Source organism: Dromaius novaehollandiae, chromosome 7, assembly GCF_036370855.1.
Source record: "Dromaius novaehollandiae isolate bDroNov1 chromosome 7, bDroNov1.hap1, whole genome shotgun sequence".
In the NCBI taxonomy this organism is placed as follows: domain Eukaryota; kingdom Metazoa; phylum Chordata; class Aves; order Casuariiformes; family Dromaiidae; genus Dromaius; species Dromaius novaehollandiae.
Window position 1 is genome coordinate 23444376 of NC_088104.1, and position 22302 is coordinate 23466677.

Here is a 22302-nt window from a genome sequence, read left to right on the forward strand (position 1 = left end):
CAGAACAGCTTGCAATACTTTGTCACCCATTTTCTTTCAGCCTGTATGAACTAAAAAATATATATATATAATTGAGATTATTGTTAATGTATTTTCTGAAGGTTATTATTTGACCTTGAGAATAGTTTAATGTGTTAACACATTTTTTATATCTGTACTCATTACTTTAAAGGTGACTTTTAATTTTTCACATACATAGCATTTTGAAACACAGGGTTGTTCATGTGAAGGAGGTTTCTTTTGACAGCCTCTTTATATTCTTCCTGAAGTGCTTTTCTTTTGGCAATGCATAAAGTGGATCTGGAAAATCAAAAGGAGATTTGTGCATAATTCTGGAACTGACTATATTTTACCATTGATTTTTTTGCTCATTATTATGCTGGTTGATAAAATATTCTAGGCCAGAGACTTGTGAATAAATCTTGATTAAATGTGTTTTAAAGAAGCAGTTGATATTCTGTGTTTTTGTGGATTTTTATTTGTTTTACAGCTAGGCCAGAATCTCATTTTAATCTGCTAATTTACCTATTTAGTGACAATAAAATAAATAGTCATGTAAAATCACAAGCAAAATGGGGCAAATGCGGTTTTGTGTAACAAAATTCCTGTTAGTAAGAGTCATCGTTCTCTTCTGGGAAAGGATGAAAATGGATGTTCAGTTTGTATTTTTTGGATTAGGACCCTGTATTACTCCAAAAAAAAAAAAAAAAAAAAAAAAAAGTTTTACAAATGCATTTTTCCTCCAGATCCTTTCAAGCAATTAAGACATTATGGTCTCTTCATTATATTTATCTTTTTGATTTTCAGCTCAATATAGATGTATCATACCATGTTGGATTCAGTCCCAATGTTTTGCACTGTGTACACACTATGGAAAATATAGAACATCCATTCCAGTGATGGGGGAAATATCTGATAACTTTGTCTGTGTAATTAAAAGATGATAAAATACTTAAGCAAGAAGGATATTTCTCTTCCCTCTCCCAGAGTGGAGGGCTCATGGTTGTGGTTCTGGTATATTGGTAAGGTTCATGAGGGGTGAGTAAGTAAGTTAGCATTTAGGTCTGTTAGTACTAATAGCTCCTAAGAGGTGTGCTCTGAGCTTAATTGCTCAGAATAGCTAAAATTCACGTAGACAAATGCTAGATTCTGTGTGGAAGGAAATAGAGCTGCAATGAGCAGCAGGACAGAGAGCACTTGTCTGTCTTTCTCTAGATTTTGTGTCTCTGGATGCTGATCATTTATATCTGTGATCAAGGTCTCCAGACTGTTGAGCTGAATTCTGCTCAGTGTTTTGGATCAGATTTCAAGGGAGTACTTACACGGCAGAGTGAAGTAAAAATACATGAGCTAGCCTGACCACTGCATTAAGCCAGAACAGCTCAAACATGCAATCGTTACAGCTCTTTTACCTTATTTCTACTCTACGTCATGGGCATATAGCTGCATAGGAACAAATAGCACTGTCACTTTTCTGGAGTTGGGAACATTTGTAAAGTACCTGTGTAGATCACACCAAATGTGCCTTACTGCCAGTATACGAGCCACTCTTGTCATTGTGGTCTTTTGCTGCTCAGTCTATAGCACAGAAATCAAAGCATGACTGTAGCCTTTTCAGATATGGGTCTAAGACAGTGGAGTAAGAAAAGGTCTGCAACTTGAAGGCCTTAGAAGACTGCAGATTTACCTACCCAAAGTCTCTAGTCAATCCAGCTATCTGAACGCATGAATGCTCTCAGGTGAGAATTGTAACAGGATGTTATGGGGCATACCTGCTCCTTGCTTTTGGATGTCCTGCTGTTTAGCATGTATCTGAGCGAGGTATCTTGGGTACAATGTCTAGATAAAGGTGCATCAGTAAAGGATCCATAACAGCCAGTATTCCTAGTGGGAAACATTTAAGTTAATTCATAGAAAATGCTGAAGATGTTTGATATCACTATTATTCCTCGCAGGGACATAAATGCCTCTGGGATTGACATATTGAATCTTTTCTTGGGATGTACTGTACTCTTCTTTCTCACAGAAAAGGTATTGATTAGCTGCCTCCCCTCTTAGCCCACACTTGGGTAGTTAGAGCACTAGGATCTGGGATTAGTCTGTTCCATTGCTGGAGAGAGGTATATATGAGTGTGCTAAGCCCTGAGAAGCGAGATAAAGAGGATGTGAGGAACTACGACCTTTTCCAGTTCTGTCTCACATGTTGGGTTTTGGTACATATGGTCTCTGAACATGCAGTTCATGCCTTGTAGGCTGCATAGGAACGATAATGCTTAGCTTATATATTTGGTTAAGATTTAAGTGAGATTGGTACCCAGTATTGTCAAGATGCACAATTCTAGGCATTTTAAGAAAAGGAAGTTCGATTGCCTTTGGAGCCCCTCAGACCTACTCAGTGGGCAGATACTGCTTTGGACCTGGAGCCATTTTGCCCAGATCCCATACTTATGACATTGCTTTCAGTTTTGTCATAGATCCCACATTCTTTCTGATCTTCTGGCCTCTTGAGGAACAGAGGCTATGTACTGCTGTGGTTCCCAACCATGGAGGCTTCATGCAGCAACATTCAGATTGATGACAACTTTCCACTCACCTGAATGGCAGCTCCAAAGGCCTGCCTCCAAATACAGGGAGGTTTCATGCTGATCACTGCTGCAGACACAAAACTCTGCAGTTTCTATCCTAACCTGGCAGAGCTGAAGCGTGTACCCTGCTGCTTCTAAACTTCGGTGAAATATGCTAGTGGACATCAGTGAAACTTCAGTAGCCTTAAGTAGGAGGCAGATGAATGGGAGGCTGTTGGGGACCTGACGTTTTCAATCAGATCAGCAGAAAGCTCTGGTTGATCTGAACGGGCTGCGAATGGGGTACATTAGGAAACCCTCTGAGCCCTGCTGAGAATCCCGTGGTTAGTTTCAGGGTGTTACTCAAGCTGTTGATGCTTTGTAGGGCCAGCGCTTGAAACTTGTGTGAGAATTTGTTAGGTATAAATCAAATATTCACCAATTTTTATGTAAACCATATGTTTTATGTAACCTTTTGTAATGAAATCTCATTATTACACATGGTTAACTTTTAGCTTTTTCTATGGCTGTTTCACTTAGCTTTAGGAAATAGGCATTTATGGATTATTTCACATAAAATCTGCCTCTCTATGAACCTAGGCAAGTGTCAACATAACTACTGTGTCTGGTTGCCTTACTTCAAACTGCTCAAAAAAATTTTCACAACATGCATGTACCTGGCTGTGATTGCCAGAGCCTGTTCATGGTGTCAGGTGTTGGATATTCATCTGCTAATTCCTCCATTAGAAACAATGTGGTAGGCTGATGATTCAGTTTGGTCATTGGAGGCCCTGTCTTGATTTATCTTTATGAAATATATGGCTAAATTTGCTGGAATTGTGTAAAAAAATAGTTCAGTGTGTTTTCAAATTTTTTAGTTTGTCAGAGAAGCATTTTAAGATGAAAGGTTTTACTTTCCTTTTGCCTATAAACATCTATTATCTGCAATCTGTAATTAGGCTCACGGCTTAATGTAAAGGACAAATGGTGCTCACTGAACTGCATCATTGGCCTTATGTGGTAAAATGACCCATTTGATTTTGCCAGCTGTGACTTTGGAGGCAGGGTGAATGACAGAGAACACATAAAGCTCGCTAGATTAAAATATTCCCCAAACACAACTGTACATGTATCATTCAGAATTCAGCAGCAGTTCTTCCTTGCTAATGTCTTCATGTTTTAAGGAGCACTGTGCTTTTGTATGGGGTCTCTTGCGCAGGCTGAATCCTGCAGTTCTTACTGATGCAAAACTCCCTGTGAAAGACAGCATTAGTGTATCCGTGGAAGGCACAGAACCTCAGGGTAGGCAAACTCCTCTCAAGAGCGTTGCATCTGCCTAAGGAAATAGAACATGTAGTTCTATGACTAATTATGAATTATAGAAAGAACTAAAGGAAAAGAGACATGAAGTTGGGAAATAAATGGTTGATTACTCATCTTGCATCAAAGGAGGACATTTTCAAAAGACAAGCCCAATTATACCCGCTTTTGCAATAATTCTCATATCTACTTCTTTCAGTTTCTATCACTTATACTAGAAAATAAGAGTACTTTGTCCTTCAGCTTCTCATATACGTAGCAAAGATAATTGAAAGGTTACATGTAGATCATTCTGATTTTTCAAGAGAACAGGAGAGTAAGTTATGTCAGCAAGCTAATAAGAGGCAGCTTTTGAGCTTTTCTTGAATGTGTTTTAAGTACTGCAGAAGCTACCAGATGTTCATGAAATTCAGTGATGTTAGTTGATGCAAGGATACACAAGTGATAGAACTCCCCGTGTTGGATTTAGTGTAATCTGGAGTCACAAATGGACCTAGTTAGATCTTTGAGCCATAGTGGTGAAGCAAGTGTTATGTTTCTCTGTGGTATAGCATCCGATAATGTATGTGACTTGTTTTACCTTTTCTCTTTATTTAGTAAGTGTTATGAATCACAAATGTTTCAATGGATTTTTAGTTTCAAACTGCAGAAGACACAGTGTGCTCACAAAAAAGTTTAAATTCTTAAATACTGAGTTACCGTTCCGTATTTGCCTTTTAGTGTAGGCCTAAAACTTGAGTTTGTCCTGTTGCAAGAGTCAGCCTGTGGAATAGAATTTTCTGCTATCACCGTGAAACACTATTTGTGGTGTCTTAGGCAGAGAGCGGGTAGAAAGCTTAACTGACCCTCTTGTGCCCCTGTCCAGAAACTCTTTAAGGACAGGATAACAGAGAAGGGTGAGCCTGTTTGGGGCTACCTCCTGTCTGAGTGCAGGTTGTGAGCTATGCAGATGTTCAGGCAGCTAACAGTGAAGAGCCAGTGTCAGTGACTGCTGCTGAGCTGAGACAGATGTCTGGCTATATGATTACCCTTCCTATTCTACCTTATTTCAGTACAGTGTCAAAGAGATTAACCCAAAAAGGTTGTCCAAGATTTATACTTGGAGGGATTATAATAAGCTTCCACACAGCAAGGCACTCTTCTGTCTTGGGAGCACCGGCTGCAGAATTTATTGGGAAAGCATATAGTAATTGCTGCTCTGCAACTGATGTTGAAGGTGCAGCGACAGCAGCAGTGACTGACTTCTGTTCCTTCAGATGTGGATCAGAAGTGAAGTGCATGTGTTTATCACAGTGTCAAGGCTGATACTCTCTACCGCATGCGCTTAGCATCCTGTGACTCCCTTTTAACACATGTGCCTAATTACATCCTAACTTGGAAACAAAAGCAGCAGATCTAGGATATAAAGTGAAAACATCTTAGGTTTTCTGCACCACAGCCGTTCCCCAGGTTACCTGATCCATTGAACAAGATGTGTCAGTTGTAGTGCAGCTATTACAGCATGAGCTGTATGCACAGGGCACTGAGCCGTGTTTGCCCAAGGTGGTGGTTAGGTTTTGCATTTCATCTTGCTCCCTGTGCTACCCTGAATTCACTGTTACTTCGTTTTGAGCCAGGTAGAAGTTGTAGTTGTACTTAAGGCTTCAAATTAAAGATGTCCTGAAAGAAGCTAGATTAGAGAGAAACAAAGCAGCTTGGTACTGTGGCACTGAGGAATACCAAAAGGCCTGACATGCTGACTTACAGGAAGAACCACAGGGCATGACATAAGGATGCGTAGCGTTAAGGTGCTAATTACTGGGGGGGAAAATGATGAAGAACAAAAATCAACTCTACTGTGAGAATTTCCACATGGGAAGGAGTTGTCATTAAGTTTTGGGGTCCTGAAGCACTGAAGGGTTGCATCCACAAGATTTAATTGAAACTGTTGTATTTTTTTATTAGTTATCATTGGATTTTATTTCTCCTTGTTGTTCAGAATGACTCTCAGAGAACCATATTAGATAGTCTGGCCTTTACCAGACTGTAATATGTTATCGTATTTATTCTTGACTACATGAATGCTTCTTAGCTGATTCCAGGTGTTGGGTTTTGTGTAGCTCTAAAAATGGAAACATTTACACCTCTTGTCTTTGTAGTTGGCTGTGAGGGTATTACTTTTTCCAGAGAATCACCAGGCACAAGCTAAATGGAGGAGCATAATGTTAACTTCAAGCAAGAGAAGAGAAATGACTTTCATTACAAAAACAAGTAATTGAGTAGTTTTTGCATGAAGGCGTGAAGAATGTGCAGTTCCAAACTTGACTGTATGCTTCTTCAATATTGTGATTTTAAATCAGATCTTAGTAATTTTTTGTTATCATTTCACTCCATATCATCCTGATATGCATACTGTGCAGTGGGCCACGTGTTAATGTTTCATCTTCTAGGGAAAATAAAGAGTAGAACTATATACATGGAACAATAGTACTTTGTATTTAGGTAACAACTTTCATCAAAGGACCCCAGAGTCCTTTACAGATACTAATGAACTAAGGCTTTGGTCACGTTTATCAGCCTGTTTCTATAGACAGGGTACTTGAAGCATCAATTTAGTGACTTGTTCAAGTACAGAGTACTACCAGTTCTATGATTTTACTGCAAAAGCACCTTACTAACACAAATTAGAAGGTACTAGGAATAAGATAGCATCCTGCATCACAAATACGAAAGTATCAAGCTCAAGAAAACATCTACAGACTTACAAGTTCCTTGCTCAGGTGTGCGTGTTCATAATTCATCATTTGGTACACGGCATACTCAGCCACCTCTAGAAGAGTTACCAGTAGCTGTCAGTGAGAGCTTAGTAGTTCATTAATTTGTTGGGAATAATATGTTCTGTGTGGTTAAAAAGATGCCTTACTCCATTAGTCGTTAACTCACAAATGACTAAATTTATTTTCTGAATGACATCTGCTCTGCTCTTTTCTTCTGCCATGATGAAATCCCACCTGTTTCCATCATAACATCTGTGCTTAATAAAAGTGTCTATACTTATTTCTTTTTCCAGTAAGTTCTCTGAGATATTAATATTAATAGTGCCTCCAAAAGTATGGGGGTTTTTTAAGCACCGTTGTTACTGCCATGGAAAGACTTTGAGAACATTGCAAATACGAAAAATAAAACTACTTATTTCATGATAGCAACTGAGCTTTGAAAAAAGCAAATTGGTTTGCAGCGAAGTTCAAAAATTCACTGCAAATACTGGGTAGGTAGTGCTGGTATAATTCTATAAAGAAATACACTGTACTTCCAGGCAGTACAATAAAAGCTGCTATAATCAAAACCCAGATTATCAGATGGAGTACCATTCCTGCAAAATAAAGACTAAAACAATACCTGATACTATCCCCAGTTAGGAGTCCCTGAAAGCTGTTTGCAAAGTTCATGAATGTGAGCGGTGTGTGGACTGATAACCATTTTCATTATAGAGAAAGAGGTTTTTAAAGTTTACTTCTTTATGGTACAGAGCTTTTTCATGGAGAATCTCTTGAAATCCTCTGCTGTATTTTGTATTCTCTTGCACAGCTACAGATTCTGTGATGTGCATGAAGATACGAACCTGGTAAATGGAAGATGGGGCTGAAACATTACTATTGCTGAAAATAACCCATAGTATTTTCTCCTAATGATAACTTTGACAAATGATGCACGTCTCAAACATTCCAGATTTCTTCACTTCATGAAGAAAATTGCACTTCCTGAATCTTCTATAACAAAAGAGAAAAGTAATAACATTTATTTCAGAAAACACGACAACCTGCAATGAAATCAGATGACTGCATTTGTTTTGGATAGATACAGATGAACAAAAATGGTCCATCTATTACAAATAAGCATTTTTTTAAAACTGCTTTGTTTTGATTTTTGAAGGTGATAATTGTTTAAATGGGACTACTCTTTGAATTAATATATGTGGAAAAATTCGAGACTACGAAGCAGATCAGCACTAATTTACATTGCGTTCATGCTATTTGCCTTTTTGCTTTGTGAGATGTTTCCAAGCAGTGTCTTATTGTGGAACGTCGCCCTAATTTAAATGAGAGTGATTCATGATACAGTGCGGACTATCAGTGAGGATTTCTGTTGTGGAATAAGTCATATGTGAATTTTTTTTGCCAGTTTAGTAACCTGTGATCCTTTGCATAAAGCCCTCAAATGCAGCAGAATACAAAGCATTAAGGTTTCATAAAAGAAAAAAAAGATGTTTCATCTTAAGAAGTTGAATGGGCCTCAGTACTTATCAAAATTTAAGTTGAAGAAAAAAACCACTGGAAGATAACAATACAATATGCAATCCATCAGCATTTCTTGCTATAGATAGATCCACTTAAATTTGAGCCACTTAAATTTGGTCCACTTAATATGACCTGCATGCCTTGCTCTGTTTTTGTGATTTAACTGTAACAGTCAGAAAGGAAAGTAATTATATGCCAACTAACATGTAACTCGTTAGAGTTTAAAATATAACTCTTATGGAAGACCTTCCTATTGTGTGATGTGAAAAATATTGTTTGTTAAATGTCACTTTGAAAATAACCTCTATTTTTAATAGTTTATGTAGCTGTCAGTTTATACTGTAGAAACTTTATCCCTTAGGTCACGCAGGCTGAAAATCAGATGGAAAATCCCACAGATTTTTGATAGCATGGTAGTTCTTATTATGGAGATATCCATACTTACAAAAGTCACGGTCAGAGTCAATGGTCCGGGGTCAAGGGCTAAAGGGGTGTAATGACTAGGTTAGTCTTCCAGTCCCGGTTGATTCTTCCTGAGTCAGGCTGAGTTGAAAGGCAGATGCTGGGAAGCGCTGTGTGTGTGTGCTATACTGACTGCCAACTTCAAAGGCATTGAAATAAAAGGAGGAGGACATGAAAAGAACAGAATTGTCAGTTAAGAAAACAGCAGCAAGAAAAACCCAACAGGCCTCTGAAGGACATAGACTGTTTGGACATTACTTTCTGCATCATTATTTTCCCCACTGTGCAACCAATATCATTTTTGTTGACTCTCTGTAAGAAAATTCTAGTAAATGTTAACATTTACACCCCCCAAACTTTGTGTTTCTTTTTCAGAAATCCTCCTCCTACTTTGCTACATCCTGAAAAATGGTGCAGAGGATTCAACCATTTCATTTCGCAGTGAGTTTTTTTTTTTTTTTGCCTTTAAAAACAGCTTATTCAGTATGTACTGTGTGTAACTGAAAGCAGAATTTGTTTTCTGGAGTTGTTGTTTTTACAGAAGGTTTTAATTTCAGTTTTCTTTTCATAGACTCTAGACAGTTCTTCAGTTTCTGAAACCTGTACAGCACAGTTTGATCTTTTCATGTAATTTGCTTCACAGCTTCTCTGAGCTCCTTAGTTGATTAGCTCCTTCATTTTTGATGGACCCAGGGCAGGTTTATTAATATACCTGACTTGCTTGATGGCTTCGCAGTGAAGTTTTGTGTCACAGGAAAAAAGTGTTAGTGGAAATGACTGCTCGTCAATTTAAAATAACAGCTTAAAAGAAGAGGAAAAAATTAGTTCTATTGTTCCACTTTACATACTGGATATTAGCAAAGTAATATATCCAGCCAATCTATTAATTGAATACTGGTTGTACCAAGAGTGCAATAGATTATCTAGATGCTATAGACTTTGTGGATGTTGTTGTCATTATATTAAAGTATGTCTTTTCCCCCCCCCCCCTTTTTTACAATAATAGAAACTAGTGGTTATGACCATTATATCAAAAAATCTTAAAACAAATTTGATGAGTGATTTTTAGGGTTCATTAGGATTTCATTGTGACCTAATGTGGCCTAAAGTGTGTAATACAGGGGATAATAATATCAAATCCCTGTGAAGTTTACACTGTTCGAATTACTAAATGTTTTGAACACCATTCCTCAGTATTGCCTTTTGAACGTATGTTTGAAACCCTGGAAAAGTCCATTTTGAATCTGTCTGTTCCATAACATACCTACAGTTACTTGTGCAGAAGTGCAATATCCTTATTTGAATCTGATTCGTTTTCAGTAGGTTGTGTAGCATCTTCCTATTTCATGACAAGTTAAAAATGAAAAGGTTAATGCAACTTCTATTACTAGTCCAGGAAAAAGATTGTTTACTACACTGGTCTTTAATCAGGCCAGAAGGTGAGGTAGACTGTATTGGTTGGCCTACAGATGAAGGCCATTACTATCATTACTGAAACGTAGCTCAGAATCTCTTTCAGTGTAGGTGGTAGAAATACCTTTTTTTTTAGGGAAGATGAACCCAAGATCTGTTTCTCCATGATGCATTTCCTTGTTTACACAGCAGCGTATGTTATAATCTACATCAGAATCAATGGTTAGTATAGGAGTTAGTGAGTGGTGAATGAATTTCATTCTGTTATATAGAAAGCTTCTTTTTATGGTATTTATGGACAGTAGCGAACATTTTGGGGAACACTATCACGGGTGGGTTATGTTCCACTCATGCTTTAGAGAGTCAGGGCAGCTGGTAAATATGAAGATTACATTCCTTTCTCAGAAACATTGTGCTTCTGCCTTATCATTCAGGTTTTTCTTTCTCAGTATCTTTATTTTTAGAAGCCCCTGCTGAGCTTGAGAACAATACAAAAAATTAAGTTTAATATTCCTTACCATTCCTTTAATTCAGCATGCACTGTTCATAAAAGAAGTCAGACTTCAGTATTTTGTTGCTATACTTGGTTTTAATCTTGTCCTTTGGGTTTTTGATATATTCAAATTATATATTTTTAGTCAGATTGATTTTTAATTACTTTTACTTAACTACTTCCTCTCACCAGCAACATCTGCAGGTTCTCAAATCTCGTTTTTCATTTTTATGGTAGCATATGCAATGAAGGGAGGAGTATACTTATAGGCAATCTTTTAACCTTATAGGCAGTCTTTTAACACAAAGAAATGCAACAATTGTAATAAATTTGCCAATTTGTAGCTACCTGTAAGAGAACACTGGAATAGGATTCTATGTGACATAGCTCCATTCTTGTGCATGTGTTAGTAAAGTTATGGTGCTAAGGTTATGGAATATTTATATGGAGGTTTGAATTAACATCAGTGAATTTTCCAGAAAAAAAAGTAAATAATGAAACCTTGGATCATACACCTGCAAACCTTTTAGCCATTACTGATAATTGACTCATTTATATGCATTAGTTATGCATTTGTTGATGTCTGCCTTGTGACAGCTTAGTTATGATAAATTAAAAGCAGTGATTGTATAAATTCCATACTGCCTTTTATCCGTACGTTAGGACCTTGCCTGATGTTTCTGTCACCCTTGTGATGAGTGGTTAGCCTTAGAGTAATTTCATTATCTACCTCCTTCCTGATGGCTAACTGCATTTGCATAACAAGCTTATCTGGTTCGAGTTGTGGGCCAGACCTGTGTACTGACAAAACAGGAGTATGCAGCTTGGGCTAAGCGTACTATTGACTTGGGTTCTGTTGACACAATAATTTCATCCATGCCAGGATTGCTGAAGCTGGTCACTGTGGCTTTTCCTCCCCATTTTTTTCAGGCCTTGAAATACCAGAATGCTTTTTACTGTCTCAGTAGGCATTTTTATTAAAACTGTTCACTCATGTATTACAGTGATTTTCCAGTCCGAGCTGGAAATTTCAATGCACTTTCTTACATAACTCCTTAAACTGTTAAAACAAAAATCATATATATTTTTTCAAAAATAAAGTCCATATTTTTACTATGATTTCATTGCCCTCAAAGGTATGGTTTTGCAGCAGCATAATTAAGTCAGATACATATTTACAAAATCCAAATGGAGAGCGGGCCAAGATAGTTCTTAGCTTCGTGAATTTATCTTTCTATTCCCAGTGCTGTTGACCTTGACTTGAGATGAAGACTGCAATGTGTTGTTCTCCAAAAGATTTTTAGAATAAGATAGCTAATCTGAGTTAGTTATTTTGTTGTAAAAATACAAAGGAAACACAACTTCAGCTACACTGCCTCTGGCAGAAGCCCACTTTTGTAGTAGGTGTGTACTGAGATATACACAGCACATACATACTTTTAAATAGGTCAGTAAAATTCTGTATATGTCTATTTATCTTTACTACTATAAATGTCCATGAAGAACCTGGCTACTGTGCTTGTAATATGAGAGACAATTTTCTGTTTGTTTTGACTACATATTGATAGTGCTTAGTTTTCCTGTAAGGCTATGTAAACAACTACATCAGTTGTTGGAGGAGTGGCTCCTAAAAATGGTGCTTTTACCTGTGTTCAAAATCAAGTTTGAAGTGATCACTCCTTTCTTTGGCTGTGAATGCTTATGAAGCTAAACTTTTTTTTGGTAGCTACAGCATAGATGTCTTTGTCCGCTCTCTCATGATAAAAATTTGTGTCCACTACCATTTTACACATACAGTATTTCAGAATTCCTTCATAAAATAATAATGCAGATTATACATTAAAATGAATAAAGAACGAGTTCACTAAAATTAGCTCATATGCTGCAAATAATTTCCTTGGCAATTTAAACCTTGAATTATCTCTAGAGGTGGTTAGAAAAGTTAATATGCTGTTGGAGCAGAAGGATACAATAACCTTTATTTACATTACATCACAAAATGGTAATTTTAATTAAAATGAGCAATGGTCTCTCCAGGGAGAGATATTTTCCTTTTAAATTTATTTAGCCAATGATTAGCTATTATGGTTCTTTGAATTAATTAGTCTTTCCTGAGCTAGAGGGAATTAAAGAATTAAGAAATTCAGGAAGTAGTAAAATCAAAATTTGAAGTTACAGGATTTGTGCTCTCATACATTTATTATCATAATGTATCTTTTGTTTTAGCAATGTCAGATTGTAAATACAATGCAAATTTAATTTTCAGACTTGATAAACTTAAATTTTTGTACTTATTTTTAAACACAGCCTTGCAAGCTGAATTTCACATTGATGAGACTTCATCAATTAGAGTAATTTAATTAATAGATTGTATAGATTATATTTGTTTTGAGTGCTTTATTTAGGTTTCGCTTTTCTGAATGCAGATCAGTTTTTCACAATCTAAACAGTTGTTCGGTGACATTCTGTTCATATTACATAAACACCATTTTACTATTTCTGTCACTGAGAATGTGATATGCAGTTGATATAACTCATTAATTTCACAGTGTCTAGGAAGACGAGTTCGCAAATGTCGAAAGATACAGATTGCGATGTTACAGGTTTCCATCAAATCTGTAAGTTTTCCCATTTTATTAATTGCTGTAGACATTGAGAATCTCTCCACAGATGAACTAGAAATAGTAGTTTGGTAGAGATAGGATCTCTATCCCTTTTGAATGTTGCATGTGCTTTTATACAGATGAGTGGGCATATATAATGGATACAGTCATCTTCAGCTTCCAAATGAGCAGTTGTAGTAAAAAAACTGCAGCTATTAGTAGGGGTGAAAAATTCCCATGCAAGTTTGAAGACTTGGACCTTTAAAGAATCATACTAGATTTTAAAGATCTCATAATATCAGGAACATCTTTCACTCAGTAAAGTGCACTGTCAGGTTCCTTAACATTAGTGATAAGCAGTGACTGTTCCCTTGCTTTATGGAGTTTATTCCCAATTGTCTATAAAGAGCAACAGTACTGTGGCAGTGTAGTAAGAAGGATGGATATCCCAGGTGAAGTGACAAGCAGTCTATCTGGGAAGCATTAGCAGTGTTAGGAATAGCAAGTTGCATAGAAGACTATAGTCAGAGAGAGTGTGTGAAAGAGTCATCTGATGAGACAAAGTTTCTTTACTCCCTCCTTAAAGATCTTATTGTCATCATGTGCCAATACTTCAGTTTCTCGGTTAGTCTCTGCATATTGCTCTTTTCCTGGGATGATTTTTAAACGAATCAAAACTTAGATGCTTCTGGTGCTCCTAAGTAAAGCGTTCAGTAGTTACCGATGTTTGCCATCTCTGTGCTTTACTTGAAAGGGAATATAAAGGCAGGAAGCTACCACCTGTTACTTCATGGTTCCGACTTCCATAATATTTGATTAAGTAAAGTCTCAGCATGACAAAGGACTGAGAAGGTAAAGCAGATGTGCTAGACATGAAAGGAATGCTAAGATGCAGGGAGGGAGATGACAGGAGCCTGTATTTCAGCAGATGCCCTTAAGAGTTTAGTTACTTCTGCTTCCAGAAATCTTTATGATATTGTCTCTTTCTGAATTCCCTCTCCCCTAAAATGGGAATGAGACATTACAGATACTCTTCATGCATTTATCTGGAGCTGTGAGTAGGTATGTGTTCGCTCTTTGTTCCCAAAACATACGTTTTCATTCAGAAAGCACAGAGAACATTGCAAGGAGAATCCCACTTGTGTTCTGGAGCTTAGCAGCATCTCAGGGAATTTGTGTTTAGTTGCTAATGCATCAACCTTTTCTTTTGTGATTCTAGAAGGATGGCACTCCCATCCAATGCAGTCTTTGCACCTCGCAGCTTCTGACCACGTCGCTGCTAGAAGCTGGGTTTCTAGCCACTCTTGTGTTGCCATTTGTCTGTGATCCTGAAAAGGTCAACAATGCCATTTCTTTTTGCTTCTGCCTGATACTTTCTGCCATGCTCCTCTCTCAAGATACTTAAACTGTTAGCCCAGATTTAAACTTAAGCTGCTCCAGTTTGTGCTCCTTGACAGATTCCAATGACAAGGAGAAGTGGAGTATGTATATGCTAATCTTGTGGTAGTTTGTTTTCGGGGGAGGATTTATTATTTCAGATTGAATTATTCTGGTTCTCAAAGAAAAGGTTTAACATATGTTCCAGATGGCCTGGGTTTGTTTGGAATACATTTCTGATGGTATGAAAGACAGAAGGATGGAAATATGATAAGTAGTAAAAGTTAGTGTTGCAAAAAAATATAAAACATCTCTGCGTGATATAGTGTCTTTGCATTAGACTGATTGAGTAGCACTATAATTGCTAGTAATGTCTGATTCCTACAGGTAGTTTTTAAAGTCAGACATACTTATAGCATAGAGAAAATGGCTTAATTCCTTGTTCTGCAACTGGAGAAGCTGAGGAAAAGGACATTTTGCTTAAAGTCACCCACAAATCAACAGCAGAACTGGGAATGAAGCAGTTCAGCATACTTTTAGATTAAGTAAAGCTCCAGGGAGCACAGGTATGTCTGCTGTTCTCTTGTGAGCCATGGCATAGAGGCCAGGTTTGGCCCATAGTAATGGGAAGAATGTTGTTATTGCCTGTTGACTCCCAACTAGCAGAACTAGCTTAACCTCATCTGCCCAAGTGTTTGTGAATTAGTACATATGGCGATGTTGTAGTGCAGCCAGATATGGGGGATCACAGCAGTGGGCATCAGGCAGTCAGTTTAACGGTGTGCCGTATGTTTTCCTAATTGCCCTGTGATTATGGCATGGTACGATCCCAGTGGATCTAAGATGGCATTTTTAGTGGCTGTCCTCATTTACTGGAATATAGGAAAGAACCCACTAAACACCAAAGCCTGTTTGTAGCCGCCTTTCCAGCTATGACATAAGATGTGACAGAAATATATTGTCAGCATCAGGAGTATGCTTTCCTTACTTCCTGCCTTCTATATGCTCCAGCCACCTCAGATCAGCTGCAGGCTGTAGTGACAAACGGGGATGGTATCTAAGGGAGAAGATTTGGTATAAATGCAAAAGATAAGTTTTGTAACAGAAAGCTTCAGTTGTAAAAGATTCTGAAAGCTCTTTGTGCTCCTGCGTCTACAAGGACATGCCAATGACACAGAGCCGATTCATTCCTGGTAAAAAGACAGACAAAGCCTGGCTTCATTGTACAGTAAATAAATATATTTTGAGATTTCGAGATGCTCCCTACACATTTTCTGATTGAATTTCTGTTGTCTATGGTAAAACTCTCATGGGTTTCAACAGGAGCATACCAAGAGCTGTGATAGGTGCCATTCCGTACAGTTTCCGTTGTTTGTTCTATAAACCATGTTTATGTGCTAAAACAAGTCAGCTGTGTTTGTTCAGCCCAAGTTAGATTGGGAAAGCTGTAGAAGAGGTAAAGCAATTTGCTACACCTAATTTTACTATTTCAGTGTGAGCGAACCTATCTTGGCTTTCAAATGTGTGCCATAAATTACACTATGTGATGCTTGATGTTAAAAATCCAGCTGAAAGAAGATTTATTAAGAAAACAGGTGCTGATGACACTTCAGTATTAGAGTATTTCTCTCATTGTTAAGGAAGATTAGTAATTTATGGCATTTACTACCAAAAGGCAGATCAATACAGATATAAATGTGTTCTGAGCATCAGATTTTACATTATGCACATGATAATTGACTACTTTGTCATAAATTCAATCCTTCATCCTGGTATCTGATTGTAGCAGAAGGAACAGTAAAATACATGTTATTTATCATGGGATGCTGGTTTGAGGCAAGAGACCTATTTAACCTATTACATACCCTCAGTGTCAGCCTTTGCTTTTCCAAAGGGGCAACTGTATGCAGTTCTGTAGCTAAGATTGTTTGTGTCCTGTTTGTCTTGCTGAATTAGGACTGAAAATAGAAATGCTGTTGGCAAAGCTACCACAGTTTTTTTGGTTTTTTTGCAAACAGTAGTGACCTGCAACTGGGTGATAGGCAGGCCTGGGAATGGGAAGCAGGGAAGCTTCAGGGAAGCAGACACATCTCTGGATGATTATTACAAATGTAATTCATTATCTGCCTTTCCCCCTCCACCCTTGTGCTGTGTGTTACTGACCAATATCTGCCACAGCTCCATGTATTCCAGAGGCAGGGAAGAATGGAGTGGTGGATATTGCATGTCAACAGGAGGGAACAGAGCATTTTACCCAGTTAGGAACAATCTCAGAGAGACATTATTTTTCCTTCCTTGATTTTTTACAATTCCCTTAAATGTGATGATATTTGTTCAGGGTGTTACTGACTTGATCAGAAAATTTCTTATGAGTACAATGCAGATAAAAGAGCTGTAGTTTAATTTTTTTTTCCATAAAGGATTAAGCATCTCGGAAGAGACTGATTTGTTATATAATGCATTATTGTAGCAATGAGCGAATACTAAACTATTCGTAAACACTCATCTTTTAAGAAAGTAAATAACTTAGGGCTTTACAATCCATGACAAATGCAAAATTTGATGAAAAGTACTGAGGAATGGAGTCTGTTGTATACTTGGATAAGAACGTGCTTCATCACAGCAATGAGTCATTGTTTAGTATCTGCACAACCAGGGACAGAGTTCCCTGAGGGGTAGGCGGCATTGTTTGAACACAGAATGATGGGCTGTTCATATCTGTGCATATTCTCTGAGAGGACAACTATGGACAACAGGTAGGAAAACCAAATGTACTGGAAGAGCTTAAGGAAAAAACAATAATATGATACCAGCCAGCATGCAAGACTGCTGCTTAAATACCAACAATTATCAAGGACATGCTAGCTCCGATGATAGTTTTGTCTTGTCTTACTTTGTCGACCAGGAACTGAACCTGTTATTCTGTATAGTTCGTGGAGGAGTCCTTAGAAGCAGCGATGTGGTCATTTCTCTCTTGACTTGGCTCATTTAATTGCACCACCTTTGTCCTGGAGAAACCCCCCCCAAACATTAACCACTTTGATTAGAATTTTGTTTTCTAAAAATTGGTTTTGATACAGTTCTACTGAACCTGTTTTATAATGAAATATCTTAGTAATAGTAAGGAAGTTCTGTAGTGTGAGGGGAACAAATACATGCCAGGATGTTGGTCTTTCATGCTCAGTAGAAGATATATTTGCAGTTCTTTTTATAACATAAAGGCAAAGAAATACTTAGCTTGAACATGGAGGGTAGAAGTGAGAAATAAAAAAGGCTCCTTTGCTTCCTGTTGCTACTGGAAAAAATGGATTCCTGAATCACTATCCCACCACACCCCGATTTATGAAACGTGGCATTGCAGTGAGTTGGCGAAGTGCCTTCGAATGGATAGAAGCAAACTTGTACTTCATGTTTTATGCATTGAGGATGGATCTACATCATGAGTGATTTCTTTAGAAAAAACCTTGAATTTGCTATTTTTTCTTAAACAACAGGCACAAATTCGTAAAGGAAGAAAATACATTGAGAAGAAAGTGAGAGATTTCTATCTCTGTATCTCTCAGATAAGTTGCTCAGTTCAGAACACCTTTGTGCCAATCAAATGATAGGAAGGTTTCAGACCTAATATGCCTGTCTTAGGTGATCTTGCTTGTGGGAGTATGCCCTTCCTGTTTTCAGCAGAAGGGCAACCCCGTGCAGTCACTCTGCCCTGTGGAACAGCCTTCTGGTAGAAGGAGCAGGGAAATTATGGTGAAGAAAAGAAAAATCTCAGAACCATTGTCTCCCCTGCCTCAGTTAAAAAGAGGATCAAGAAAATATGACATCACTCTTTCTGCTTTTCCCTGTGGGAGATCTCTTTAGATATCTCACTGAGGAGTTAGCCCTACTCTCAGGGCAACCTGATAACTCATTGTTTTCTGGGTTCGGGAGGAGAGGAACTCAGTCCCTCAGGAAGGCTTCAAGTCTTGTTCAAGACCCTGGATTGGACTAGATGATCTCCAGAGGTCCCTTCCAGCCTCAGCCCTTCTGTGATTCTGTGAAAACTCTCTTTTTCAGTGGGAAGCATGTAGAGGGCAGGGCAAGGCAGTGTAGAGCTGTGGGAGGAAGGGATGGTGGAGGAGAGCACCGTGGGAGCCTGGGAGTGGCCGAGAGGGACCAGAGCAGTAGCAGTGAGCAGTTTATGTTACCATTTGTTGAACAGATTGGAGACTTTCTCTGTCTAGCCCAGATGCTGTGGATCCCCCTAGTCTAATGTTGAGTCTGATACACAGTTGTCATTTCCTCCAGTTAATAACCTACGCACCTTCTGTGCATGCAGATGATAATCAGTGACTAGATGTCTGGTTGGATTGTCAGTTTACAAAACAAAATAGATTCCAAGAGTCCATTGCCAGTAGATGAAAAATTGTCAGAAAATCTAGCAGTCTTAAAATTAAACAATTTAAGAAAACAAAATGCTGGATATAAATTATAATATACCTAAGCTATAAGAGTTGGAGTAGCTTCCTTTATTTATTTTTAAAGAAAGTATTTGTGGCCAGAAGGATCATAATGGATATGATGAAAGAGAATTTTTAAAAGAAATACTGTTGCTGCTCTACTTAGGTTTCACTGCAATAATGAATTACATTAGTAATTGTTTTCTGTTTCTGAACACAAAGGAGATTTAGACCACCATTGCAGTTCTTACGAAATCTATTTCTTTCCATTTATTCATTAGCAAATATTAGCTCACGAATGCTGATAAATAACTCCCCTTTCAGTCATCTGATTTGCTACTTGCAAAATGGCAGTTTACATTGTTGAGACACAGCAATTCCAACAATGTTATCATCCAAGTGCAAGGAGCCAGTGAATTTTTAGAGGCTGTCTCAGACAGGCCTGTGTGTATGGGAGTCTGTTCTTATGCCGTGCTAATAAATGCTTCATCTTTGCCTGTAATTGTGGCAGAATGGAAATGGTGCTTAGGAGCTTAGCTGTGAGATTGCAGCAAATGGCTGCAACCTATGTTTAATGTAGTGACACTAATGAATTCTGAGAATTAATTTTCAGCGAAAAAAACATGATGGAAGATGCTAGAATTTCAAATTAGGTATTGGATTGACTTTCATCAAGGCCAACATGTAAAATGTTTGTTTTCTTTTCATTCTCTACTTGCTTAGCCTTCACATTTTAGATCCAAAAAAACCAGACCAGATATGACCATATTTTCATCATACTTCTTGTAAAACCCATCATGTAGTAGATTTTTTAGTCAATTTGATCAGCACAAGACAATTTCATGGCTTAAGTTTTTTTGCATATTTTCCATGGGCCAAACAATTTGGCTTAATTTGCAGGTGCACTGCATTTGTTATTTTTTATGTACAATTACAGCATGGCTGATGTTTGACAGTGCCTAATCTGACTGTCCAAGTGGGTCTTAAAGGAGTGTTCAGATGAGCATGTGAAGATATTTTAGTTTTCTCCTTTCCTCAGAAGCAAATCCTTCAGTGACGTAACTTTTCAATATCTTTTTACTTGCACAACACGCACTTTGATTTGTGTTTGCCACAATGAATACTTTCTGGTAAGTGACATTACAAGCACTGTTTTGCTACTGCACTCTTCTTCTTTTAAATATAATATTGCTGGATTTCAAAGGCATGTGTTACTGCTGCTTCTTGTTTTGTTTTGTTTTGGTTTTTTTCACTGGGCTTTATGTTTAATACGTCTCCAGATCGAATATGCTGGTTAGATATGGCAACTTTGGGCTCGAATACCCTTACTATTTATTTTTTCACATATTATTTTCCTATTTCAGGGTGTGGTAGAAAAAACTGTAACAGTGCCCACCTTCATGCAGGCTTTAGCACCATAACAGGAAGTGAATTCCCACTGAAAATTAATGAAGTCAGCTTCTGATGGGGCAAGCATGCTCTCCTGCTGCTCTGACTGGGCTGAACATTGATACTCTACATTAAATTAACTTTTGCTGAAGAACAGTATAGTGTCAACACTGGTCCAGTGTAGAAGATGATACCTTACTAAACATCTGAAGTGATACTGGCAGCCTGATACTTCCTTTTTTCACTAGCACATGGGTGGTGGTCCAAGAATTGTTGCATGCATTCAGTGTGGCAAGAAGAGCAGCACAGTTCAGTTGAAGTGGCCATGTGTAGAAGCAGAGTATTGCTCAGAATACTTGTCTACACAGAGAAGAAATAGGACAAATGGGTATGTGCCAAAAACAGAAACAGAAGGACTACACTTCTGGTACCACGTGACAGAGCTCTCCATCCCTCACCCAGTCTCAGCAGACCTGCTGATAGACCAAACTGGTGTTGAATGTCTAAGTGTGCACTGAGCCCAGAGACAGTTAGTCAAGTGTTGTGACTAAACTAGGAGCTGGTGACTGGCCTTGAGACATAATAAGGAATAACTTCTATAATTGGCTGTGTCAAAACTTCTGCTCTGTTTCAGGGCAGTGCGTGTGAATCTGTATACACTTCCATTCCCTATAGCCTGCTTTATCTTTCTGCTGCTGTGCTCCTAATGTGCTAGGAACTTGCTATTTAAATGGGATGGATTAAACTACCTTCTGTGGACGTTTACATTCCTGTCAGTCTCTTTTCTGAAATGGAGTAGATGCACTCACACAGGAAGTTGCAGATGTGAATTTAAGAAGCTGTTCCTCACCCGTTCTCAGCTGTTAGCTGCTGGCTCTCTGCTCTGAAAGGGCTCAGTTCTTCGGGTACAGATACAAACTTGGCATGATAGCACATAGACTCTTGTGCTTGGAACTGAGAGTTTGATCACAGGATTGTGTGGATGTGTTGTGTGTTATTAGCTTTGTTGTCTAATGAATTCATGAAGTTTCACTTGTGTTTCTACTGAAATCCTGAATGACCACAGGCTGAGAAAATACCTTATTGCCCGAGAACGAAGGTTGCATATGGATGAAATGATATATACACTTCTTCGGGAGTTGCAAAGCTGAGGAGTAGCACACGTGGGAAGTGAATGAACAGCGGGGGATTGGCAAGAGTAAGCAACAGAAGGGAATCCTCAGGCAGCCTTCTCCCTGACAGGACTTACCTGTGCCCATTAAAATACATTCCAGTCCCAAACAGCTTGCATTTCAGCACATAATGAAGAAGCCAGAAGAATATTTTCCCTAAAAAGTGATCCTTCCTTTTCTTCTTGTCAGACTTTCTCAATGACTTCAGAATCCTGGACATCTGGTGTTCCACCTGTGCAACATCTATGTATAAAAATATATCTGTTGCAGCTTCTTGTCAATAGAGTATCTTTGGAGGTCCACTGGTCCTCCAGATTTATTTTAATATCTGTGTACCACAGGGTAAAAGATTTTCATGTTCTTAGCACTGGCTATTCTGTGTGGGACTGTGTAATTTCTTGTAGAGATTCCATTCAAAACCTAATGTTATCTGAAAAGTAGCTGGCATGACATATCTTCACTTGGATTCAGTTACTATCATATCCCAGATGTATTCAAATGTAACAGGAGTAGTTATATATTAACAATATAGCATACATAATACAGATTTGTAATTACTGTTAAAGTGGTAAAAATCACATGAGTTATGAGCTCTTCAGAATGAAATCTCCACTTCAGGCACTTGCCGTCAATCCATGTTTTTGTATACTGCACAATTTCTTATTTTTTTCCTCTCTCTTTCAGATTAATGGTCTCCTTTCACATGCTTTTTTCCTTTTTTTTTAGGAACATAAATATAACCAGGATTGGCATGGACCATAGTGTCTGCGTGGGTGTATTGACTTTTAAAAAA

The 22302-nt window shown here is 38.0% G+C and overlaps 1 protein-coding gene across 1 annotated transcript in view; it reads left to right on the forward strand.

Moving 5' to 3' along the window:
* Window positions 1–22302, forward strand: part of MYO3B (myosin IIIB) — a 223968-nt gene that overhangs the window by 72553 nt on the left and 129113 nt on the right. Inside the window, exon 11 of the mRNA XM_064514931.1 lies at window positions 8999–9064. Coding sequence (XP_064371001.1) covers window positions 8999–9064 — 66 coding nt within the window. The remainder of the gene's footprint in view (window positions 1–8998; window positions 9065–22302) is intronic.